A 26681-nucleotide genomic window follows, 5' to 3' on the forward strand; every position below is an offset into this window, starting at 1 on the left:
GGTGTTTCTGAATGCCCCCGAAATGGTTAGCCTCTTAAAGGTCGCATGTTGTGTGATATCAAAATCGACATAGTAACTTGTAATCAAATACATGTATTGGAGTAAAAGTACAATATTTGGATCCGAGAGTAGAACTAAAAGTATTGGAAATTCTCAAGTAAAGTACAAATAACTCAAATTCTAAGTAGTTGCTTTTACACCACTGCTTCCTTGGTGGCTGGACTGGGATCAATTTGCTTTCCAGGTTGTCGATCCGATCTGGGTCTAGAGAGCGGATACGGAAACGGTGCCTCAAATGTTTGTGTATGTGCAAATGACCGGATACAGCTAGGTGGGATCTAGGCCGGATCAGAGCACCGAGTTGCGAATAGAAACCAGGCTTTCCATAGGTGCTGCGGAAAGCATGGTGACGCAAGGTGACGTGAAGTGATTGGACAGCACGAGTAGGCGGAAGTAAAACAGTGGGTGTGATTGGCATAGAAAAATGTTAGTATTAATGATGCGCCAATGTTATTGGTGGCCATCATCGCGGGTTCGGCCGAACAAAGAGGAAGCTCCTTGTATGGACTGGAGCACAGCTGTGTTTACAGTAAATGTGTACAGTGTGTTGACTGTGTTCAGTCACCTTCTGCAGCCTGTAATGTAATGCACTCTCATGGTATTGCAAAGTGTTTGCAAAAATGTTAAAGGTCATGATGACCCATGATAACTTTATGTAAACGAGAATAATAGAAGAAAAATACATTTTCCAGATCTTTTAAAAGGACAACATTCGTGCATAACATCTTTACAGCATGAGCAAGAAGTGATTATAATACATTTATTTATTTAAGTTTGACACAAATGTCAAACTGACAATGTTAAACACAATATACAAAAGTCTTACCCCTTATAAAATGTGCATGACAAAATCAAAAAAGGCATGCATAGACAAGTTTACTTGCTAAAACTAGTCATGTGATGATGTTGGGAAAAATCTTTTCAGTCAGAAAGGCTGCAGGAGACCATCACTTCCTTTATAGGTCTACTAAAGCAATAGTCCATTTATCATCATCAACATCATCATCATCACATACTGTAGATCACAGGACAATGAACAGGAGGTAAATACAATAGAAATCCCTACACCCAATTATAGGACTAGATATCCAGAAGACATAAAACTGAGAACCGTTTCTGTGCAAAGCTTGGACTTATTAGAGTAATGAAACAGACATGACCAATCCCTCACCCCTTCCATTAGTAGCAATAGTGGGTCTTAAACCTGTCCATTAGAAAGGAAACAAAAATGTTACATAAAAGATACATGAACCCGACTGATGAGACATAGCTTGTTGCAAAACTTCACAAAACATTGTCCAGGAATACTTACCTTTACAGTTTATGTATATTTGGGGTGTAAGGGTAACATTGCAGACACAGTGAGACACTACTTGTGTGTAAGGGTCAGAGAAGAATTGGCTGTTTGTGTTTCACCACATTACTGTATGTATAGATATATACAGTCCATTTCATCTTGCATCAAATTACTATAACTCCAACAGACACCTTTTTTCCACAGCAGCTTTGATCATGACATTGGAGAAGAGAAAGTGCACAGTTCCTGTTGCCATAACACAGTTCATCTCATCACCATTACAGTTTTGACAACTGCTCTACATAATACTCTGCTAGTATTCTGCCCTCACATTAGACATCATCGTCAATGAAAGGAATGTCCAGGTCATCAAAACTTCCATCACAGCTCTTGCTGGTAAGCTGTGGCTTGTCAGTGGGGGAGGAGTGGGCGAAAGCACTTGAGGGACTGTCTTGTTCAGGGTTGATGCTAGGCGATTGGGTCACATCAAGTGAGCTCTCGCTGGCTGTCCATGCCCTCTCCGCATCAAGCTGGCCCATGCGACTTGTAACTCTCTGTGCCAAGTAAGGGGGTTTAGTGGGGCAGTCAGGCCTTTGTGTTTTCAATCGAACGTTGCCTGGTGTTAAAAAAAAAAAGAAAACATATCTTTGGTCATTATGTTTCTGTCCATCAGGTTTCTTTTATACATCACGTACAATCAAATGTAGAACTTTATACTTTCTTCAAAGCCAGAGCAAGGTGAAAGGTTCATACCTCTCTACTGACCTTCAGAGCAAGGTGAAAGGTTCATACCTCTCTACTGACCTTCCGAATCGAGGCTCCCCAGGCGGTCGTCTAGAAGGCTCTCTGAGCTCATGGATGAAGCAGAGTCCAAGTTGTCGTTATCAGACTGATCCTGTTCCAGCTCAGGCAACCGGCATGCCAACTCCTCCCTAGAAGAAAGCAGGGTAACACTCTAATGTATTCAGCAGAAAAGCTTGTACGATGCGCCAAAATAAAAATGAAAGTACTTAAATTGGCATGATAGCTCAAACAACTTTTTAGCAATTATCAAAATGAACAAACTCAATACTGGAACATACACATTTTCTTTGATCAACTGTAAATATTTGGACAATTCCAGAAAGTACATAATCTTTTTAATAAGTCAACTCACTTCTCCTGCTTGATGGATTTGATCCTCTGGAGGAGAACCTCCGTGTCATTATCAGGAACATCCAACTTTGAAGGTTTCTCAACGATCTACACAGAGAACAGACTTGTCAGTGCCAGCTGTTCGATGTATGCACTGTTATTACTAAATAAATTAGACGTCTGTACTATGATATAAATGTTCATCATACCCAGGATATTTTTTCTGGCTTAACTAACCCTAACATCCGCAATCACATAATGCAGGCACACAATCATGGTTATACTTCGATATTTAAAGTTAAACCCACATTTCCCAATCTAGCGCATTCACATAAAAGGAGCAGTGTTTGTAGCATATGACCAATCGCAAACATGGAAATTATAGTCTCACATTTCACAAATGAAGAGCAAACTATAATATTAGACAAATACAATATTAGACAAATACAAACAATTCAAACACATCATCCAGGCTGAAAGCAACATAGCAGCTTCCAAATGCACCAAAGACAACTGGTAAAAATCCTGTAATTTCTTAAGTTAATAGACTTATGAAGCACTGCGAATAATAATAAGGAAAGACATGCATGTCCCAATGTCCAATTTAAGATCCACACCCCAAAGAGTTCCCATTTAGAACAGACATTTTATGTATGTTTCAAACAACACAGGCTCTTCATCAAAGTTCTTATAATATAATATTGTTGTCCCATCATTGACCTGACCAGTGACCCAGTTGTTAATATTTGGTCACCTAATTTTCCCCCTCTACAGTCTACACCAAATCCCTACAGGAAAAATAGCAATCTTCAAGCTCACAACGCATTGTGAGCTTCGTAGAACTGTTATTTTCTGTGAACGAAATGTGCATGATAGGGACCCTAGGGTTCATGTGGTTAAGCAGCAAATATACACATTATTTGGAACTACCGATATGATGTACTGTAAGCGTGTTTGACACAGAAGGTTCTAACTAATATTTCAACGTACTGTAGTTGCATACCGCATAGTGCTTTGACCCGCTACTGCTGGGAATTGTGTTTTCTCACCGTGTTCTGTCTCCTCAATTTGAGCTGATTGATAGCCAGGGCCTCTGCATATTCCAGCTGCTGAATATTCTGCATCTTTTCTTTGTAGCGTCTGAACTGCTCAGTGATCAGGATTTCCACACACCTGTAGACAACAAGGGTCAAGGTTGGTTTCAAAATACAGCGTTATTGAGTCCACTGAGCACAGAACTTTCCCTAAGTTTCACTTTTACATCAGGAATTTCAGGCTTTCATGGCCAGAGGTGTTTTTGTTTTGTGACGTAATAAGGTGTGATTCGTCTACTTTTGAGGGGACATACATATAGACATACGTACACAAAGACATACAGAAAAACCCTCTTCTAGATTGCATAGTGCCGTGATATAAAGAGGCAAAAGTGGATGAAGTAGGACTCACTTTGTGGTCTTTCCCACATCCTTCATGCCTAGAAAGGGGTCATCAGTGTCAGGCGAACGCAGGATACAGGGGGCAAACACAATAGCAAGAGAATTTGTAGACATCCTGTTGTGCTCCTCCTCCTTGGCCACTCTGGGAAGAAAAAATATGTAATAACTGTAGCCGAAGGCACAATAAACTCGGCAAAGAAATGCACGTTTATTTGTAGAGCACATTTAATCAAGGCAATTCAAAGTACTTTACATAAAACATTAAGCAAAATAAACATGTTATAACAGACAGGACATTTAGTATCATTCATTGCACAACATGGTGGAAGCAAGCATTTTATTTTTGGCAACAAGAAAAAAACGGCACCAATGGGCGTACATCACACGTGACATTCAGTTAATTAAATTTTCCGTACTTGACAAGGTGAAAAATGAGCCGTTCCAATGTGTTGAAGTTAGCAGAGGGCAGTTCATCAAGCTTCTGATAGATGGCTCGCATTTGCTCAGACTTCTCTGGCAGCTCTGTGTGCAAACAAATAAGGATATAAATGTAAACAGCAAGTTGTCAGACAGTCAAAATGTCAAAGAAGTTGAGTAGGGTACAAGATGTCTGTAAGTTCAACTCTTTGATGGGTATGAGTGTCTGGGTGGGCGGAATTAATAAGCAGTTTACATTCTCCCCAATGGCTAATGAATGCCATTAAACAAGGCACTTCAAGATAAAGAACTAACTTGTAGTTGTATTAAAAGTAGGTCGGTGGGACGTCTGTCCCCGTTACAATGCGCCAGACCCTTTGGAGATGGATTGCTGAGGTGGAGCGCCACACCTACCATCAGCTCCCAGTACTTGCCGCACGACTTGTTGCAGTCCAAAAAGGGAGACCTGTCCCGAAACGGAACCGAGGATATTTGGACCGAACTGAATTACCCTGAGAAACATTCTGATTTACTAGCCCCAATCTGAAACGGCACAGAGAATGATTGGATGCAGTCCGAAATGGAGCCTGGGGAAAATTGACTAGATCTGGCCGGGACTTTAGACCCTTTCTGTGTCCGGGGCAATTGGACCCTATCCGACTCTGCCCCGAGGGACACGTCAATAATTTAGCCTCGAAATGGCTCGGTTCTCGGTTCGGCATTTGGCATCAGGTATTTAGTTCCGGGCAGACCCATGCTCTACCGGGATCTTACCCATTACTTTATGGTCCAAAGGTGAGAGCTCTACCTAATTGTTTATTGTCAGCAAACCAGACCCATTAAAAATAAATAAAAAATTACTTACCCACAGCATGCAGGAAGTCACTGTAGAGGTTGAAGGTCATGAGGGGGTCAGGCAGCTCTCGAAGCCAACGTTTAACCAGGCCCGCGATGGTGTGGATCGGGTAGTTCTCTAGATTTACTTCCTCAGGATCTGAGCGCAAGAAATCACACACTCTCATTATGATGTGCACTGCAGCAACACTCAGTGGGTCACATCAGGAGAAGTCAGCACTGAACACTGTTGTTACTGATGAACACGTCCTTCAGTTTTTACGACACATTTTGCAAGTACTGTATCATTTTGTTGAATTCTTGTTATGTCATGACTTCACACAGAACCTCTCCAAATCCAATTTAGAAAAACTCCTATTGACATTCGTTGAGACTTTAACATATCACAACACTGACACTGGCTTCATCTCTCATCTGGTTAAATTACGTGTTGAATAGCTCTATATTCTGATAGTAAGGTGTCTTAAGGCATGTTTTCATTGCAATTCCGGAATTTTTCCTGCAAAATAAATAATTATAATTAGCATAACTTGCCGGGAGTTTCGTTTTTTAGGTGTTTTCACATGCCCTCATCGGCAGCAAAAATGCTGGTATCGCTCGTTTTCACTAAAACCATTGTAACGTCATGAAAGACCAGTTGCCAGACTTTGCGAGAAAAATAAGCAACCAGGTGTACGAAAATGAGCCCCAAAAAGTGATATTATCTAGGCCACACAAGATTTAAAACTATATGCATCGCCACATCAGCTACTTGAACATTGCTGATCTACAACCTCACAACAAATAAAACAAAACCAGCAACTATCAAATATACAAGTTACTTTACGGAAATCAAGTCCAGAGTCGCTTATAATTAGCAGACATGGCAACACAGGCAGCTTGCTTGCTGGAGTGAGTGAGCGCTGCGGTTCGTTATATGTCTCTCATTCTTTCTCTCTCAGTCTCACCCTAAACCCTACAAATGGATTTAACAAGTTTCAAGACTTATTCTTCATGCAACACATAAGGTTCAGAAAGGATCGCTTATGCGTTATGCAACGTGTTGCACTTGTGGGCTTGTAGATTAGCTGTGTTTTGTTTGTTTTTTCTTTTCTTTTTCACGCGTCACCATAAGGATGACCAGACTCGATGCGCTGCTCTGTAAAACACTTTTAATCATGATTCATCAGTCATCACAACAACGACGAGAAACTATTAACAATGACGGAGCTTTTTGAGTTGGTAACGCTTCCAACTTTCACCACAGCATAATGAGCGCATTGTGTCCCAATCATACTAAAAATAGGCCAGATACAATGTTTTAACTGTTATTATTGGCTCCTTTCATGCACCTGCTTGTAAAAAAAAACGTCAAAAATAACGGTATGCGTTTTCACTGTGGGGAATTTTCTATTCTCCCGGTACTTTAAGCGAAAATGACTAGGTATTTTCCCGTCAAAAATCGGCCCCCAAAACTGCCGGTACACAAAATAAGTGGCCGTTTTCACATGGCGTGAATTTCAAAATTGCCGTCATTTTTGAAAAAACTCCCAGAAGTTTTGCTCAGTGAAAACGGGGCTTTACTCGTCTCCAGGATCTGATGCAGTTCCCTGGCGCGAGAAGCGGAGCCAGACTTGCGATAGACGCCCTCCATATAGAGGCCGTTCATCTCCACGTGCATGAGCATCATCTCCACCACCATGGGCACTGGGTTGGCATTGCTGGTGAGGACACACACGTGCACCCCGAAGTGAAGAGAGCCGGGAACGCTGTCATCCTGTATCACATACAGTACATGAGGTGCACAAACAGAGACACAATGCAAGAGGGTATTGTAGAGAGAAAACAGATTGACGTGAAAGAATCATTTTCTCTGATGTGTATTTATAACATGATTTATGCATGTTTTAAAAGTTCATATAAGTGATATTTTGTTAAAATAAGTGTTGAATAGCTCTATATTCTTGTGGTAGTCATACAGTGTTTATTCAGTGTAGATTATACATTTTAAGCTAAATGAAATTGTTGACCCATCTAACACTATAATGTACTTTCTGTTTACTAAAGAGCTGGAGAGACAGGGAGACCCCTGTCACTGAACAAACACTCTATACTGTAGTGTTTGTTCAGTGACTCTGCTATGCAGCCTATAGTAAAGATAGCTTTAACTTTTTAACAGTTGTTTTGTTGAAGGTAGGTATTGTTCTGTTGAAGATGAAGGTAATGTCGATGGCAACAGTGAAATCACCATCAGGTATCAAACACGTTGGGAAGTAAAGGCCCATTTGAGCCATATCTGCCATTTCTAAATCAAGTTATTCAAATACATAACAGTAATATTAATAATATGAGTCATTGATTCCTACCTTCCTGGCACAACGTGTTGAGCAATCAGTGATGATTTTGGAGAGGCATTTCTTGTGGCATATTAACTTGCACGCTGCACAGAAGCACAAAGAGAACGGCACAATGAAAAAGAACCGAAAGCCATTCTAGTGTCTACAAGCTCATTACGTGTGATTATGAGCTTGTAGATTGGCTATTTTCGACGAGCAACACCATTATACGACAGTACAACAGATGAAGCATGAGGTTCCACCAAGGGAGTGCAGGCTGTGCGGGTCTTAAACTCACCGCTACACATGTAGGCCTTCTCCATGCCCCAGATGTAGGAGCCACACAAGTCACACGACTGCATGATGTTCACCTGGTACGTGCTGAACATGTGGTCTAGAGGGCCGTCTGGCTGTAGGGGCAACAGGGATCAGACAAAATCAACCATTTACCTGCTTCCATAGTAAGAGAACAAAGCTAATGGCCACAGAGAGGAAATGAGTAATCTCAACGTACACATGTTTCCGTTTTCCTCCTCTTCTTTGTTTTCTTGGTGGACTAAAACAATGTTGGAGAGGAGAATCTCAATTCAAACAACACTTTTCATAACAAAAATGTAATTAAATGATTACAATGCAGTTGCAATATGGAGTTTCAACTCAAGAAGGCAAATATACAGTATACTTTTACAATCTTTTGTAATATTTCAAATACCATCATATATGAAGTGAAACCACCTCCAAAAATGCCTCTTTTTATTACAAACACGCTATGAGAGGGTCTTAAAAGAATTATGCATGGTTTCATGCAGAATTCTTTTACATTTTAGGATATCTCTTCTCAACATGTAATGAGTGGATTGCCATGAAACTAGAATCCTAAACATTGTGGTTTGGAGGGTCGCATGATGTAGCCTATTGTGCCATCATCAGGCCAAAATTGTCAACTTTGCACACAAGATATCTCCAATATAACATTATGCCCCTTTCTTTTCCCCCCCACTTTTAGCCCCACTAGGGAAACCGTGAGGCTCTAAGGATGTTTTTTTTGGTCAGTTCAAACCACCATGATTTGGCTGTGCTACCCCTGCATAAGGGGTAGCACAGCCCCCGGGGTATGCTAGTGGGGCATTTAAACTTGTGTTGCTTTCATATACTGTATATTTCCTAAAGCATTTAGATGTAACTTAATAGTTGAATTCCCCTCCTCTACCTTGACTGGTTCAGCCTCAGCTAATTTGAGCTGCCCCCTGATGAAGCCATCCAGCACAGACTGGAACAGGTTGACCACCAACTGGACATCCGTCTTCTGCTTGGGCCCAAACAGACTGTTCACTCTGTTATGGTACCCCTTCATGAGGTCCTTGTAGGCGATTTGGGGCTTCTGTATGTTCCAGTTCACAGGAGCAGAGAAATATGTCAGTTTGGTGGAACACTTTGCTTTGCAGAATTCACACTGTTCCCAACTAGCTGTCCCACCTTGCCTCCACTCTTCACCTTCATTACTTTGTCATTTCTTTGCTCCTGGTAAGGCACAGAAAGAATTAATATCATCTGTGTCTAAGTTGGTCCATTTGTACTTCTTCTATAATGTGTAGGAGGAATTAGAAAGGTTTCTAAAGTGGTGGATGTGGTGCTGTCTGGTTTACCATTCATTTAGTCCTGTAGAGGAACTGTGCGTATGTATGTCCACTAAATGCAAGCATCCCAATAAAGAGAAAGATATTTAAGTGATTTAATGTAGCTCTGAATACATGAAGTTCTTCCTAATGAAAGAAAACATGCTAGTATGGAGGAAACTAACCGAGAGAGAGTACATGCTTTTAATGGTATCCCTGAACTGCATGGTGGCTGTAAGGAAGATGTTCTCTGTTGCAGACAGCTCGTTGGTCCTGCTACGAAGTTCAATGACCTTGGGGCACAGATGAAGACATGATGAGGAAAACATGACCTGATAAACAGAAATATACATGTCTTCCTGTACACAGCACCTGAAGAGATTATGTCTAAAAGGTATAATGTAATTAAGTAGGTAATTTGCATTTCAATGTTCAATGCTTAAAAAAAGAAGAAAAAAAGGGGCATTACTTTTTCATTTTTGAAAAGCAACTTTTCAGTTGTACTCTAAACTAAGTAAATAAGCTCATCTGTACTACATGGTCTATTTGACCTGAGGTAAAGAGCTCACTTGAACGCCCAGGAACTCATCTAGGTCGCGGAGCTCCTTGGTGTCCGTGATCTCCCGATCCAGAGAGCTCCTCTGATCACTGCGAGTGGCCCGGCTGATTCGAATGGTGGGGTTCCGGCGCCGTGAACTGTCCTGTCCTGTTGACCTGCGGTAGGGATGTGGGGTATAATTGGGCAAGGTGCCTGCAAGCAACCATGCGGGAGAGTATTAGTTTTAACATGGACAGGATCAAAATGCACCTTGAGTAAATGGATCGGAAATTATAGTTTTTCTTTTTTTCTATACATATTATTTTTAGGCATGTGTTTTACTTTATTATTAATCCTGTGGGGGAAGCTCAGCTTGACTCAGCTGAGCTATTTAGAGGGGGGGCTGCGGTTAGGGTTTAAGTGTCTTGCTCATGGAACACCTCGACATAGCTAGGCCGGGATCGAACCTGGGACCTGCTGTATCCCAGGCAGCATCTCTACCCATTCAGCTATGTCCTTGATTTTAGATTTTAGATTTTAGGCGGGTGCAGATATGGTTTGACCCAAAAAAAATTGCAACAAAAGGTTTCTCAATGGTTTATTGTAGTATCAGGTGTACTTAATAACATATCAAAAGTCTACCAAAATCTGACCACTAGAAATGCATATTTTCAAGATGGCCGCCGCCAGTTCCTTAAAAGACCATTATTCCTTTATTATTCATCATAGACAAATATTTGTGGTGTCAAACCTCATATTTGGATGATCTAGGAATCCAATTAGCATATATAAATTATAGTCAAGTGATTACAAGTACAATTATGTTAAAACAGTTGGTTATAATAAGGTTATAAGCATATTTATGTAAAATGTTAAGATTTCCGAATGTAATTGGACGTTTCTCCTTTTTCCATGTGCCATAATGTCCAGTATTGATGATTTCAGTTATAATTAACATTTTGTTAAAGCTTTCAGGAGATTTCTTTTGATACCAATAAGGAATAAATTAGTTATTACTGTGAGGTACTGTGAAATTAATAAAAACAGGGCGGCCATGTTATAGTCATTAAATATACACATTTGGGAACAAATTCCTTACCAAGAAATGTCTTCACCATTGTGTTTGATAAGGTGTCTAGTATCACATAAAATATATAATAATATATAATAATAATATATATATATATATATATATATATATATATATATATATATATATATATATATATATATATATATATATAATGAAATACCAGTAAGACTCCCTAATCGGGAGATAAGCGACCGTTGGTCGCTTATCTCCACAAATAGGCCAAAAGTTTGTTTTACCAATTATTACACTCTATGTGAACATTTACATCAACAAATCCCAAGTACTGGTTTTTAGGGGTGCTGAGTGTGGCGCAGCAGCGTGTCATGCATTTTCTGCAGGGCCTTGTCAATGGCTTTGCGTTCTTGCTGCTTTTTGTTGTTGTTGATCCTCTGGAAGCGCGCCCACTCGTTTGCGTGCAAATCAGCTGGATAGAGGCACAAGCCTTGCAGGGAGGTAACTCTGGAACAGCCAACGTAAGTGACATGAAATATAACTCTCCTAGGGGAACCTGTGACAGATGCTGAATTTTGTGGTGCTGCAACCTTATACAGGAAAAAATCTAAAGAATTGTAATTCTCACCTCAGTACGTAGCTTGTGATCAGTCAATCTAGAGTTTCTTCATGATTATGAATTCATTAAAAGCATTTGTTTTGCACTGAAACCACTGAGAGTCACAAAACTGTTACCTCTGGAGGGTCCCACCGGGGGGGAGTGGATGTGTGTAGCAGGGATAGAATGCAAATTTGGCGGAAAAGGGAGCATGAGGGGTGAATGATGTGACGATCAGTGAGGGGGGCAGTGTGGGAGTGTAGAGGGGATGTGGTGGCTCTCAGGTGGGTACAGGTAGGTTCTGATAGGTGTAGGTTAAGAGGGGGTCTGGAAGCCTGGGATATCCTGTGATGTTCCCTTACCCCCTTTACATATTATCTGAAAATCTGGGCCATCATGGGCTTGGAGAGGGAGTGGAGGTCACAACCTAGGTGTTTACTGGGTCTTGGCAGGAGTAGTTGAGGAGTGTGGCACGGATAGGGTTCAGATTGGCTTGTTGCAAATGTTTTTTCTGGAGCATTTTAGCAGTAAGAGTGCAGGTGGGACAGCTCATGACACGCTGTGCTCCAAGTCTTCCCATCTAACCAACTTCAAGGCCAACGCAAGTCTGTGTCCTTGCTGCTATCTGACAGACAAGCATTGCTTTCTGCATACACCTCAGCTTTTTAACTGGAGAGGATAACAGCCAAGTACCCTCTGAGTCACATTGATAGGTCACTATGGGCTCCTGTTAATATTAATGGTCTTAGAAAAATAGCAAACAACCAGACACTGACTCTCCTGTGAGCCAGTAGGGAAACACCCGTCAGCCTGACACACAGCCGTGGTTTTACAACCACCAACACTGGGAACCGGCCTTCCTCATTATCTGACTATACCCACCCAGTCACCCACAAGGTCCTATCATGACCCGAAGGGCCACTTGGAACCAGTGGGACTATCAGTAAGCCAGGTGACACCCCTGTCAGCCAAATGCATGATCTTAATTCCAATACCTTACTTGCCTCCTCCTCACTCCATCCTCCAGCGTGATCCAGTTTGTGTCAAATGCAAATTTGTTTTTGGAGGAGCTGTGAGCCTTCTCCACATAACAACCCAGCTGTCTGACACATCATAACTAATTGTAGTCTCACCAAAGTTACACTAAGCATGGAGCGTTTCTTAAAGCGAACCAAATTGTGAGGATGGAAGTTTGCGTATTGGCATTTGGCTATTGAACCACCACCACCAGGAAATGACACGCTCTATTCTCTCTTACCACCTATGGGCACTCGTCCTGGGCTTCCAAGTGCCCCACTACATAGCCCAATGGGACATATCTGAGACAGTTGTTGTTGTTTTTTCCCCCTCTGACATGGGGGAGGAGAGAACTCATGTAACTTTGCACTTCAGTGCTCCAAGAGCCCATGGAGCTATCAAGATACCCTTACGCCCACACCCACCTGAAGGTCCACTAAACTCTTAGACGAGAGCATGCTGTCTAAAAGTGGTCTAATAGTGGTATAGATTTGAAAGGTTTTTAGTTGTCTAAACTTAGACGAGACGACTAATAGACGTCTAATAGTTGTCTAAATATAGACGGTCTACATTTAGACGACTATTAGACGTCTATTAGTCGTCTAGTCTAAGTTTAGACGACTAAAAAACTTTCAAATCTATACCACTATTAGACCACTTTTAGACGGCATGCTCAGTGCTAGGCCTTATCCACCACCTCTGCCTATAGGCACCCAGTAGACAATTACAGTAGGCTCAGACAGCTCTGTCCCAACCTCCATACTCTCCAAAACCCCTCTTTGCACACTCATACTGTTCCTAGAATATACACCTTCCTAATATATCCGAAAGTTGTTTTGAAAATCTATTTAATGTTGTTCATGTTTTGCCCCTACAAGATGACACTGTGCTTGTCTGCAAGAAAAAGAAAAAATCTAGTATGTACAGTAGGGATGGAACTATGACATTTCAGTCTTGTTCAAGTGAAACACAAATGTAAAGAAATAACTATGTGGTATTTAATACATATTGAGTTAGGTAACTTGAAACGGTGGCCCTTTCACTGGGTTTTAATGGAGTCAAAGACACAATATTGGATTTTAGAATTATGTAATTGTATTTCTGCAATTTGGACAAGTCCAATGGATTCCTAGGCCACATAAACATAGGGTTTGACACAAAAAATACTTGTCTAGGGAAAATAATGAAGGAGTTAGAGTATTTTAATGAATGTTTGTCCATTCTGGACGCCATCTTGAAAACGACACCTTTCCAGTGGTCAGACTTTGGTAGACTTTTAGTATGTTATTAAGGACACCTAATACTACACAAAACAGTTGAAAAACCTTTTGTTGCAATTTTTTTGGGGTTAGGTGCTTTTTTTTCATAACTGCACCCGCCTATTTAGTACAGAGACAGGAAACTGAGGGCAGAGAGGCGAAGGACAGGAAGCATACCTCAGTCCAGCCATATTCAAACCAGGGACATTGCAATTATATCATCCGAGTTGGTCAGCTACCAGCTATGATTATGATTTTAATATATCTTTAGCTTTTTTTTTAATATTGATTGAATACTTCATTTAGCAGTTAGCAGGAAAAGAAAAAGGTCTGCTAAGAGGATTTAAACCCTTATTATTAATGACCAGAGACTAAATCACTCTGAATCACACAAAGGACACATGAAGGCCTTCAAAAGGTTTGAGCTCTTAACCACTAGATGGCAGTAGTGTGGATGCTTTTGCTTTCATGTTTTAAGTACACAACAGCACTTTTGACAGATTCGTTTTACAGCTTCATAATTTAGGAAAAGTTTGGTCTACCTCCTCTTTCCTCACTTGTTGGGGAGAATCTAGGTGTTCTTTTCTTCAGAATTTTATTAAGGAACCAAGCCCTGTAGAGAACAAAGAAATTACCTTGATGAATCCCATTATAGGAGCATGTTCAACAAAAACATCAGGTAAAAAAACAACATCAGTTGATGGATGGATTTATCTTATTAGCCATGTGTTAGGGGGTTTACCTCTCAGGTGTTGAAGGAGGAGAGTTGTCATGAATGGACTTTGGTTGTAGACTGATCCTATTTCGCTCAGGTTTATCCGTTGTGTCAAACTGCATGAAGCAAAATTGACGTTAAGACAAAATATCAACCTTTCTTATCCACTGCAGATGAAGCAAAGCACCCTTTTGATAATATATGGTTCCATATATGGTTCCCACATTCTTTGCCAGAGTCCCTTGCAATGCCCACATCCATGAATCCCAGTCTCTCCCACCACCAATGCCATGTTAAACCAGTAACAGGCACCGCAGCTTTATATTAGATGAATAGATACAATATGAGCCACTTCACCATTTATACCAGTTACAGCATCTTGCACGCTTTACTTTATCCCACCACCACATAGATTTGGACCTTTTTTGTTCTAATTCATATGACTTCAAAATTAATTCACATTAACCATGTCCCGCTCTGCTTATGGCATAGTGTTATCCAAAATAAGGACGCTTGTGTTAGTAATTTTGTTAGGCAAGTTGTTTTCATCACCCCACCCCCATTTTCTCATATCCAAACTTAGATTTGATGATGATATTAGTCACAAGGAACAAACACCTTTCTCGTTCGGTTTGAGGTGACCAAAGGCACATTCATAAAACCAATGATCGTTGTTATCTATCAGTTGTGATGATCGTTACATGTCAACGGTCAAAAAAGGTCTGAAACAAGATGTGGAAAAGACTTCACATCCTTGCATTTCTGTTCCATTTTTTGCACGCCAGCAAAAAACAGCAACAACAACATTTCCACAGAATCCTGGGTTGCACAGCAGAAGCTGGAAGACCCGGCACATCAGAGAGTTATCCGTTTGGGCCATAAGGTACAAGGCGAACGCACATGCGAGGAGTGCATGCAGAACACAGCTTCGGTTATTCAAGAGTCGGTGCCTCAGGTCACTCAGTACCTTGACCCGATGCTTGAGGACTCGGATGTCCACAGCACTGGCCGAGTTCTTCATGCTAGGCCCTTCAGCATCAGGGCTTATGGGAGGCAGGGGAAAAACCCAGAATCCAGTCTCCTTGGAAGTGGAACTACTAAAGTTAACCATCAGCCCGCTGCGGGCATAAGCTAATCGCCGCCTGCGTCTGGGCTTCATGCGGAGGCGCACCGCGTCCTAATTGGGCCAGGAAAGGTCATAAGCCACAGATTGAAAGGACCTTCATTGTTCGCGTTCTGTGGACGCTCTATTCATACTTGTCAATGGCAGGATGTAAGCTTACGGTATATAACAAATAATACTTCATATATCACACAGCATTGCACAGTAAAGGGTAGCAGACAGTTCCATTCCAAAGACAAAACACACAATATTGAATACAAAAGTTGTAACAGTATTTTATCATTGTTTTACCACTTCGATGTTAAATGTTATAACTCTAGAAATAGCGCAAGCTAAAGTGAACATAGTTAGAATTGAATTCTCTACAGACAACACCATATAAACGATAACCAGATAAATGGGGATACCTCTGGTGCAGAGGGGGCGCTATCAGAGCTTGAAGAGCTGATCTTGGACAGTTCGTCAACAGACATCGACTTCCCTTTGTTCCTGTGTCACAAGGTGAAATAAGGTGGAGGTAATGGAATCAAACAATTAATGCTCATATCGAGATAAAAGTCCCAACAAATAAATAAGGGTGACATGAGGTAAGGACGAGGGACGTTCGTTTTTCTTCACCAAGAAAAGGTCAGATCAGAAAAGTGTGACACTTATTCTGCCAACGCAGTACCTGTTTAATATTTGATGATGAGGATGTGTGTGTATCGAATAGTTCAACCCACTGATGACTTTATTGTGAATGTTTTTTCTTCTTCTTTTTTTTGTGTACTTATTTTTCTTTTCTTTTTATCTTTCTTTTTAGATTTCTTTATATTCACCTTAAAGTTATACTATGTAACTTTTTTAATAAAATAAATCTTAAAATTGTCCTAATTATTAAATCGCTAAAGTTTTAGAACACCCACTCTGTTAATTTCAGCTCCCAAAGCCTTTTCTTTATATGTGTTCTACTGAGCCCTGGTGGCCGTGACCGGGGCTGTTTTTCCCGGCAAAATTACGTCATATGCATCATTCTGTACACGTCTCCCTACCGGCCAATCACAGCCCAGATCATACACTGCCGAGCTCTTCAGGAAGTACACTGCAGTGTTTACACTGGTCTAGGAGTTTAGCATGTAAGTCCCCAACCGCTGCTCGTAGAGGGACACGAAAGACCTCTACGGATACGTCTCGGCGAGGCAAGGCGGACGCGGTGGTCTGAAGGCCCGGTCCGCGGCGAAAAACGGCCGAAAAAAGCAGACGCGACCGTGGTTTGCTATACCGCTACTGACCACTAGTTGAGCAACTTACACAGTATCTCCATCCTATACTGGAGCATTTGGAGGCAATCCTAAACCAGAATGTTTAGCTACATATTCTCACAAACACCTCTCACAAACATAGCCACCACGTCGAACAAACGTGAAAATTTACAACTGTCCACATTTTAAACATGCCACTCTTTGAACCGCATTTATTTCAATTTAACAACATCTCGCCTCACGCAGAGCAGCCAGTCCTGACAGAGAGTATTCTGACCATTCTGGCCAGTGCTGAAACCTCAAAATGATCATCAGGGTATCAAGTTACAGAGGGAGGGAGGGGGAGGGAGGGGGGAGAGGAGCTGAGCAGAGTAGAGTAGAGTAGAGTAGAGTAGAGTATCGAATTACAACAGAGCGGTGTGTGTGTGTGTGCGTGCGTGCGCGCGCGCGTGTGTGTGCGCAAGCGTTTTTTTTCCCCAAAAAAAATTTTTTTCCCCAAAAAAAATTTTTTTTTCAATTTTTTTTTTCAAAGATTTTTTTTTCCAAAACATTTTTTTTTCAAAAAAAATGTTTTTTCAAAAAACTTTTTTTTTCTCAAAAAACGTTTTTTTCATATTTGGCCATTACACACACCACACTGCCGCAACATGGCGGTGAAGGCCGCGCAGCGGCCTGAACTCTAGACTTTTGCGGCCCGAAGGGCCGCAAACTTCTAGTAGCTTTAACTATTCTGTGGACTGATAGGACAATGACAACAATGGGGGGGAGGGTTGGGTTGGGGAGAAAAAAAGAAAAAAGAAATGTCTTGATTATACTGCAATGATATGAATCTATTGTTTGACTCTGAGACGAATAAAGATATTCTTAAAAAAAAAAAAAAAGAAAAAAAAAGTGTGACACTTGATGAAGCAGACATAGGGGCAGAATCAGTGAGCAATGTGACTTACTTTAACCCCTCCAACCGCTTATCCCTCCGCGGCTGTCTCTCTGGACTCGAGTCATCAGTGCGATCTCCCTCGCTCCTCCTGGTCCTCGCCTGGATGGAGCTGCTTTGGGGCGAGGTGGGGCTGGTGGAGCCAGCTAGGCAGTCCAGTGGCACAGACATGGGTCTGTGGAGAAGAATCGGGGATCCACTGGCCTGCCGGGACTCCCTCCTGCCGGGGCTGTGCTCTACTCCCGTCTGTCTCCTCAGCTCTCTCCTCTCCATGCTGTGTAAGGTCAGAGAACCAGTTATGGAGATTCAATTAACAGCGTCTAGGTCTGCCTAATGAATATATATACACTAACACTACTATACAGTAATTGGAAATTGTACACACATACGGTGTAAATACACAGACACACTGTATACAGTTTAAGTTGCGGCAAGCAGGCACACAGAAAATGGGGGAATTTTTCTGCTTGGACTATATAAAGTTCAAACCGCACGTTTTTGCGTCTGTGGCGGCCGTTGTCAAAGCAATAATCCCAGCAACGACGGGCAATCTGATCAGCCTAAATGTGCCCATCATCAGTGGAAATCGGCACATCACATACCTATACATTATACTGTATGAAGATACCTGGGTATGTTGGCCCATATTTGGAGATCCCTACTGTTGCAAATCCAGATTGTTAAGCAACCTCCCTGTCTGGTTGTTAATGACCTCAAAAGGATGACCTCAAATACCCATATATGGAGATTCCCCACAATTAGGGAAGGGGGATAGAGGGAAGCAGAGGCAGAGAGCCCTTTCACCCACATAACCCAGGGATGGGTACCATGACCTAAACATGCTGATCCACGTATAGCTTTATGGCGCCTTGTCAGTACAATAACCCTGGCAATGCTGGGCAAGCTCATAACACAGAATTTCTGCTTGTATATAAATACATACACATAATATATCTTGTTAGGACATACTGATGTAATACTGTATATAAATATCTAGAGTTTGTCAGTTGGAAGGGAAGCCTGCAATGACCTGTGGGGTGAAGATGAGGCAAGTAATGTTTCCACATTACGGTTAGAAAACTAAAACAAAAAGCATGAATATGCTTTGCAACAAAAATGATAAAATAATAAGATAAGGGCTAAAAAGAATGGTACGACTATTAATAGTCCGTGCATCTGGACATCCAGTTGCCTAACCATGGCAAAAATATTTTTGGGGGTGTTACTGTTAAGGCGGATAAGAGAACTTGAGCAACATGAAATTAGTTTCAACACCTTGAGTAAACCATTATGCAAGGAGTGCGATCAAGGTAAACAGACAGTAACCATGCACACAAGCCAGAATAGAAACCACATGGGATGTGACCTATGACTTTCATAGGAATATCATTGTCATGTGTAACCACTTGGATTACAATGTGGGTCTCCAGCATTGGAAAAATAATACATAGTTGCGCACTGAAAATAGTCAATCTATAAGCATGTAGATTAGCAATTTAACTGTGCACAACTAAGAATCAGGCCCCAATGTAATAACCATGGTTCAAATCGAGGTGGTTTCACTATGACACTTTAGATTCATTTAGGTTGGCTAGGCCCAGTTAAACTACAATGGATATAATGTATTCTGATACATTCATTGGCATGGACAATTAATTAAAAAATTAAGTATATACAGTACAACACAACTGTAAAGATATTATACTTTTAGTCACCTGTAAGCTTGTTTTAGCCTAATATAAATCTTTTGTAGTCTTTTTGGTGACACCAGTGCCAGTGATAGATATCTGCAATGCGATTCCCAGAACTCTCAGGATTTCTTTTTCCTACTTTTGAGCTTCATACACTTTTTCTGTATTCCATACTTTCACAAACGTCCATAGTTGTCCAGGTGTGGAAATCACTAGTTCATAATCCAATACATTCCAGTTCTTCATAGTGCCTAAGAACTAGGGATGGAGCCCTAAACAAGGATAACCCGATAACAGATTTATTGAGTACCCGGTATCAATAAGCTTTGGGCTTATCAAGCTTGTTATTGAGCATAGCGGCCCATGACTTCATGTTTAAACAATCAAGACAGGAGGCGATCAATACATTATTACAGTACTATTCATAATATAAAGCCATTTAACACTTATTGCACACTAATGAAAGATTTTTAATGATCTTTAATGAGTTTAAATGATATTTAATGATATTTGTTACTTTTGTCAATTGTCATCTTCATAAATGGTGGTCAGCAACAAACTCACAGTCGCAACAACTGGCCAATTAAAAAATATACCAGTTATGTTCTGAATTTGTCGTCTCATATCTTTCCACAAAATATGAGAAAACGCTCAATAGTGGGCTCGATAAAAGCCCGGCTTAATAAGCAGGATCAATAAGGTGCTCATTATCAATAAAAATTAACAAGCTCCATTCCAACTGAGAACACATTATAATTGGCTGTTACGGTGACAGAAACCTAACATGGCGTACCTCTGTCGTCCAGGGCGGGATGTAGGCGTCCCCTTGGTGTCATCCAGCTCACCGACATACTGTGCCCTCTTCAGAGAAGTCCGCCACGCGGACTGGATCACTGTGGCAGCTCGACTCTTATTCTCTACAGAGAACTGACGCCAGCATCTCTGAAACACACAGGGGTTCTCTGTCAACTCTGGGCCTTTACAGGGCTGTTGTTCCCCTTATATCGTCATATTATACATTTGTATTCATGTAGCAAATGTATATAGGTCATGACATAGGGTCATAATTGCGACCGTAGGTCGCAGTTTACTGTAAGAACCGGCACAGCTTGTCCGTATACGTTTAACACCTGACACTGTGGTTCCCCTGGCAACTGGCACATCACTGTGACATCACAGGTGACATCACAGTGATGTCAGATACTCAGAGCAGGGATAAGGCCTGACACTGTGGTTCCCCTGACACATCACTGTGACATCACAGTGATGTCAGATACTCAGAGCAGGGATCTCCATATATGGGCATAAACAGGTGACATCCACAGTGGTGTGGCTGGTTTAGACAGGGATCTCCATGTATGGGCATAAAAGAGATTGTATGACTATGTTGTGATGTCATGGGAACCACTTTATGCCTATATACGGAGATCCCTGATGTCATCAATATTAAGCCCATATCTAACAGGACTACATATCCAAATATGGGGAACTGGTCCGATATACATCACTGGCCAGATGGCCAAGACATGGCGCGACTTCGCCCTTTAGGGCGAGGTCGCTTGTTGCCCTGAGGCGTCTTACTAGTAATATACACAAAATGATTTGGAATAAGACTTTTTATCCATAATCAATTAGGATTAGCATGCTGTGAGCTTATCTCAGTATCACCTGGATGATCATGGCGGCGTCTTTCTTTTGCATGTAGTGCATCCTAATCAAACAGTCTCTGAACCAGCGCTGCAGGATGACGATGTTACGCATCACTTCCTTGTGGCTCATATCTTGGAGGTGCTGTCGCTCCCTTTCCTTGAGGAAAACCTGCATAGATGAACAATAGGCTATTAGTGTAGGTGAGCCCACCTTTCAGTGTTATTACCATGCTCTACCCCAGTGTATGTTTTCAGGCCAAGGACCCCTTAGTTGAGAGAGAGATGAAGCAGCACAACCTTTTCAGAGATTCCATATAGTTTCATTGACTGCACGATCATCTGTGTTTTGGATTCATGTAAATTTGTGTTTTCAGATATTTAACCACTTGAACCGCATCAATACTTGGTACAGACCTTTTACTCTGTACTTAGTCTGCTCTTTTTCCCCCTCTACACCAAACCTCTTTGCCGAAAATAGCCGATCTACAAGCTCACAACGCCTCGCAGCGTGAGGCATTGTGAGCTTGTAGATCTGCTATTTTTGGCTAAAGTTCTCAAAATATGAACAGATTGAACACTAGGGTTCAAGTGGTTAATATAAAAAAGAAGCAAAAAAAGTGTTATCACTCAAATATTTGGTGGTGGACCCCCTGTAGTTACTCTGAGGACCCCCTGTTGAAGACCCTTGCTCTGCCCATTGAGCTATATGGGACAACAGTACTACTGTACATAATTGTCTCCACCAGCCGAAGGCTGAGGGAGAGTATGTTTTCCCCTCCGTCCGTCCGTCCGTCCGTCCGTCCGTCCGTCCGTCCGTGCGTCCGTCCGTCCGTCCGTGCGTGCGTCCTCGCAGTTTGTGAGCAGCTAATCTCAGTCACCGTTGGCCCGATCGCTGCCAAACTGAGCACACACACTCCCTGGATGCCAATCTAGAACCTCTGCCCCACATTTTTCAAATCAGCCTCATGGTGGCGCTATAACAGGCCGATTTGTGTGGCCTGGTTGTTACCAGCTAATCTCCGGCGCCGTTGGCCCGATCGCTGCCAAACTGAGCACACACACTCCCTGGATGCTAATTCAGAACCTCTGCCCCACATTTTTTAAATCAGCCTCATGGTCGATTTGTGTGGCCTGGTGGAGACCTGTGCTCGGAAGAGCACTGCTTCTAGTTACAACTGGTTTGGCCATGGTTCATTACCTTGGTTTTCCCTATTTGGTAGGTGGTCGGATCCAGTTCCATTTTCAGAAGCAAATTACTTATCTCCTCTTGTGTTGCTGCAGCCCCTCTTGGTAGCAACATTCTGAACCTCTCAACAAATTCCTTTGTAAGCAAAAAGAAACATTATCAACGGATTCCATTTATTCCTTAAGGACAATCATGTCGATATACATTTCTAGTGTTTTTATTTTACTTTAGTCATCGCCCACCTTAAATGTGTACTTGGCACTGTAGCCAGATTTGCGGATGCGAATGGTTTCCAGCATGCCTGTGTACTTCACTTGCTCCAATACCAACTCATCGTCAAAATGCATCTCTTTCTGCAAGAAAACATAGACTTAATCCAAAACTCCACTTATCAATTTTGTCAACTCCTTAATATGATGAAACACATTACACTACATTATGTTCCATCCACTAAAACTAAGTACCACAGTTTACCTTTTCTGCATTGGAGCGTATACAGACAATGAAGAACGGTTCAGCTTTTCCAACAGTCTCTAGCAGCTCATTGAGTGAAGCCTGTAAGATACATACATAGAGCTCATAGTGGCGTCTTGCAAGTTTGCTTCATCATTGTAAGACCAGTCATCTTTTAACATTACAATACCACGTCCAATGTCTAAATAGTTGCAAATCTTTCTTTCAATTTATAGTCTTAATTAGGTTAACTGACTCTAATGCTTTTCTTATGCAACATTATATACCGCATATAACAATAAGTTGGTCCATTATAACTGCAGAGAGTAAGACAAACCTCGAACTGTGCACTAATACTTGGGGGCTGCTTGCGCTGGTGGGGACAGAGGAGGGACATGGCAGTTTGATTGTGCTGAGTGAGACCCAAGACATGTTTGAGAGAGCGCACGTCCATGAGATTCTGTGGAGAAACAACATGATCGCAGCTTTAAGCTTTATGACTCCAAAAGGTCATAAACATCAGGACTTCCAATGACATAAAATGTATGTAAGATGAATAAACAATGCGCTGATGGCACTTCGGAATATCGGAATATCTAGGGCATTAAACATAGCCAACAGCTGTTGGCGACAGCCTGTCGCATGCACTTCCAGGCGATAATATCATAATACTATACCTTTGGGATGAGCTGTTTCTGTCGGCTGCTTCTGCTTTTCCTATGGGGGAACAAACGCAACATTAGTGGAACTGATGAAATGATGAGGCCTAAGAGAGATGTGGTACTGTATATCATCTCAGTCTAATGCACTGAATGAATGTTTTTAACAGCTGAATATTAGGAGAATATGTTTCACTTGCTTCTTCTTCTCATAGCTGGCAAAGATGTCTTCAAAAACATCAAGAGGATGTTCATCAGAGCGATCAAAGGAGAAATCCAGTGTCAAGCTGGTGCTGTGGATATCAGAGATACACCTTGATGAGTTGCAAATGATATGGTTTGTTTGAAACAAACAAAAACAAATAATACGCAGCACTGAGGCTGAGGCCATACCCAGGGTTCCCACACATTTTTACCAATTAATTTCCTAAACCTTTCCAAAACTTTTCCAGAATATTTAACCCAATTTACAGGACTACATAACAATAATTCAGCTCAATAACAGGTGGCTTACTCCTATTAGCAATGCCCAAAGACAGGTAGTGTATGCCAGTGGTTCTCAACCTTTTCAGGCCGTGACCCCCGAAATAATCATGTTTTAACTGGGGACCCGGCACCCTGACGAGCACTAAGAGTTGAGGAATTTGGTATAACACTGTTCTATTGTGAAAATAGCAGATCTACATGCTCGCGAGGCGTTGTGAGCATGTAGATCGGCTATTTTCACAATTTCTGCCTCTAATATTTGACAGTTTGGCCCATGTTTAATTTGTCATTTCAGAGGTATTAACAAAATCAATAACCAAAGACAATGCATAGCTATTTTTTCCAGGACCTTCCAGGACCCTTGATAAATTCCAAAACTTTTCCAGTCCTGGAAAAATATTTTTCTAATTTCAAAATATTTCCAGGAATTTCATGACCGTGGGAACCCTGGCCATACCACAACAAAATAGCAGAAACATACTACAGGCTTGGCTCAGAATAACCATCCGAGCACATTTATGACCTAAGGATGAACTCTCACAATTTGAGATATCTTGTTAGGATTTCTTTGTGTCCTGCAGTATGAGCCAGTTTAAAACCTCCCTGATTGTACCTTGATAACCTGTCCACTGCTGCAAGGCTGCTCTTCCTTATGGAACCCAGCTTTCGGCTGCGGCGTTTGGTTGCATCTGTGGAGACATTGGACATGAAAACATGACATGTCAAGAAAACAGAAGCGAGTAGTACGAGAGAGGAAAAGCGAGCAAGGATGATGGGAAGAACACAACAAAGTAAACCAAGTGGTTTGACAAATACTTATACATTGTTTATTTTTGTCTCCTAGTCTAAAGCAGTGGTTCTCAACCTTTTCAGGCAGCGACCCCCAAAATAATCATATTTTAACTGGGGACCCCCCCACCCTGACAAGCACTAAGAGTTGAGGCATTACATTATGTATAACACGGTTCTATTGTGAAAATAGCAGATCTACATGCTCACAACGCCTCGCAACGCGAGCATGTAGATCTGCTATTTTCACAATTTCTGCCTCTAGTATTTGACACTTTGGCCAATGTTTAATTTGTCATTTGAAGGTATTAAAAAGTCCTTAAATTGTCACTTTAGAAACATGCAGATACCCTCTATACACTTAAACCTTATGTTGGTTTGTTTACTGTCGAGAGAGAAAACAATGTTGGACATTAAGTTGATCATCTGGGGACCCCCCAAAATAATTTGGGGACCCCCCTGGGGGTCCCGACCCACAGGTTGAGAACCACTGGTCTAAAGAGCATCGAAGAACAATGGAAAGCAGAGACAATGGAGGAAGAATCATGAACATGAGGCTCCTACTTGACTCTGCCCTGCGACGACCAGTCTCCTTGAAGATGGCAATGATGTGGATGGTGGCTCTGAGGATGCCCCAGCGGAATGCCGCTACCGGACTGCAGCCAACCAGCTGGCGGATAAACGCCCGCTTGCTGCTTCGCAACAGCAGCACCATGTCAGGACGCATGTGGTCCGTGTTCTTCTCACGGAAATCCTACAGTATGAGAGAAGAATAGGAATAATATTCTCTATGTGTTTGTTTTTAAATCATATTTTATCCAGGGAAAGCTTGCTTAGATAAAATGCGCTCTTTTCAAGTACGCAAGTGTCACATACTGTAGCAGACGTGCTTATCCAGAGTGATTTGTTACTAGCAGATCTGATCCCACTGTACCCTTGTTCTTTTTTTCTTATCGCTCTGACTACCTCTATTGTCCATCTTCTCATGGAAATGACAAAATGATAGTAAGTGCGCAAAAAAAAGTGACAAAAAAGCTTGTTCTGATTCTATGTCAACTAATCACTATTGATTAAGAGAAATTATGTCACAGGTGACTCAAATTCTCATTTGGCTAAATTGTCGAGGGGCTATTTTTCCTCACATAAAATATTATACCTGTATCTGATATACGCTAAGCTAAATAAAGTGTTGACCTGTTCACAGCTGAGTGCACAGCAATCATGCTTAATAGTCAATTACACATTCACAACTGGGTGAGCCCAGGCTAGCTACTATCCTACTGTTGGCCACTAGGCAGCACCACTAGAGCAAATGGGGATCAACTGCCAGGCATACATTGATGTGTCCATCTTGGGTGTTCAAACCCGCAACCTTTCAATTCTATACAAGCTGTCATTTTATTATTATTATTATATAATTTATAGCTTAATTATTAAGCATCTGCAGGCTCTGGTTGTGTTCTAGATAACAAATGGCAAAGCTGAAGGCTGGTACTTAACATATTATAGCAGATTACTCTGCCACCACGTTCTTCATTAGGCTAGAAATATCTCCAGTGTTCACCAGTTAGCCCCACCTTGATCTGATATTTGACCTTCCCGGCAAAGTGCTGGATGACAAAGGCAGGCTCCATCGTTGTGGTCGACACAAAGAAGGGGCGGTCTTGATGCTGCTGTTTAAACCTGTCCAACAGGGTGCCATCTTTAGCCTGAGGAAGGCTGAGGAAAAGAAAGAAAAAAGAACCACAATATCACTTTCACCACATTTAAGTAGACACTATACAAAGTCTTCTGCAGCTTGGATCAATATTGCTCTTAAATCTTAAGTATATACAGTATAAACTATATCAGGGTCTTCAAAAGGGGGGTCCTCAGAGTTACTACAGGGGGTCCTCCAAATCTTTGTGAGATAGAATTTTTTTTATATTAACCACTTGTCCATATTCTGAGAACTTTAGCCAAAAATAGCAGATCTACAAGCTTGTAGATCGGCTATTTTCTGCAAAGAGGTTTGGTGTAGAGGGGGAAAAAAGAGCACACGAAGTACAGAGTGAAAGGTCAAGTTTATTAGGCCGAATGTGCTCTACACACTACAGGCGTTTGCCGTCGGGGCTGCCGCTAGGATCAGCGGTGGCCGCACCGCGGTGAGACACAAACACACTCGTTCA

The 26681-nt window shown here is 41.6% G+C and overlaps 1 protein-coding gene across 1 annotated transcript in view; it reads right to left on the reverse strand.

The window, feature by feature from the left end:
• Positions 1-890: 890 nt before the first annotated feature.
• LOC308285741 (myosin IXb) overlaps positions 891-26681 on the reverse strand; it is a 50033-nt gene continuing 24242 nt past the window's right edge. The window contains exons 12-40 of the mRNA XM_080726590.1: positions 26091-26232; positions 25078-25267; positions 24338-24413; positions 23435-23531; positions 23257-23292; positions 22917-23039; positions 22601-22681; positions 22369-22479; positions 22139-22261; positions 20960-21109; positions 20085-20233; positions 17614-17874; positions 15833-15914; positions 14330-14418; positions 14130-14200; positions 9700-9881; positions 9316-9423; positions 8725-8895; positions 8029-8070; positions 7813-7924; positions 7545-7618; positions 6763-6955; positions 5210-5338; positions 4344-4449; positions 3938-4069; positions 3541-3664; positions 2514-2599; positions 2162-2289; positions 891-1973 (exon numbers count right to left, since the gene is read on the reverse strand). Coding sequence (XP_080582716.1) covers positions 1690-1973; positions 2162-2289; positions 2514-2599; positions 3541-3664; positions 3938-4069; positions 4344-4449; positions 5210-5338; positions 6763-6955; positions 7545-7618; positions 7813-7924; positions 8029-8070; positions 8725-8895; positions 9316-9423; positions 9700-9881; positions 14130-14200; positions 14330-14418; positions 15833-15914; positions 17614-17874; positions 20085-20233; positions 20960-21109; positions 22139-22261; positions 22369-22479; positions 22601-22681; positions 22917-23039; positions 23257-23292; positions 23435-23531; positions 24338-24413; positions 25078-25267; positions 26091-26232 — 3652 coding nt within the window. The 3' untranslated portion in view covers positions 891-1689. The remainder of the gene's footprint in view (positions 1974-2161; positions 2290-2513; positions 2600-3540; positions 3665-3937; positions 4070-4343; positions 4450-5209; positions 5339-6762; positions 6956-7544; positions 7619-7812; positions 7925-8028; positions 8071-8724; positions 8896-9315; positions 9424-9699; positions 9882-14129; positions 14201-14329; positions 14419-15832; positions 15915-17613; positions 17875-20084; positions 20234-20959; positions 21110-22138; positions 22262-22368; positions 22480-22600; positions 22682-22916; positions 23040-23256; positions 23293-23434; positions 23532-24337; positions 24414-25077; positions 25268-26090; positions 26233-26681) is intronic.

The sequence above is a fragment of the Nannobrachium achirus genome (assembly GCF_963921795.1).
Source record: "Nannobrachium achirus genome assembly, chromosome: 5".
In the NCBI taxonomy this organism is placed as follows: Eukaryota; Metazoa; Chordata; class Actinopteri; order Myctophiformes; family Myctophidae; genus Nannobrachium; species Nannobrachium achirus.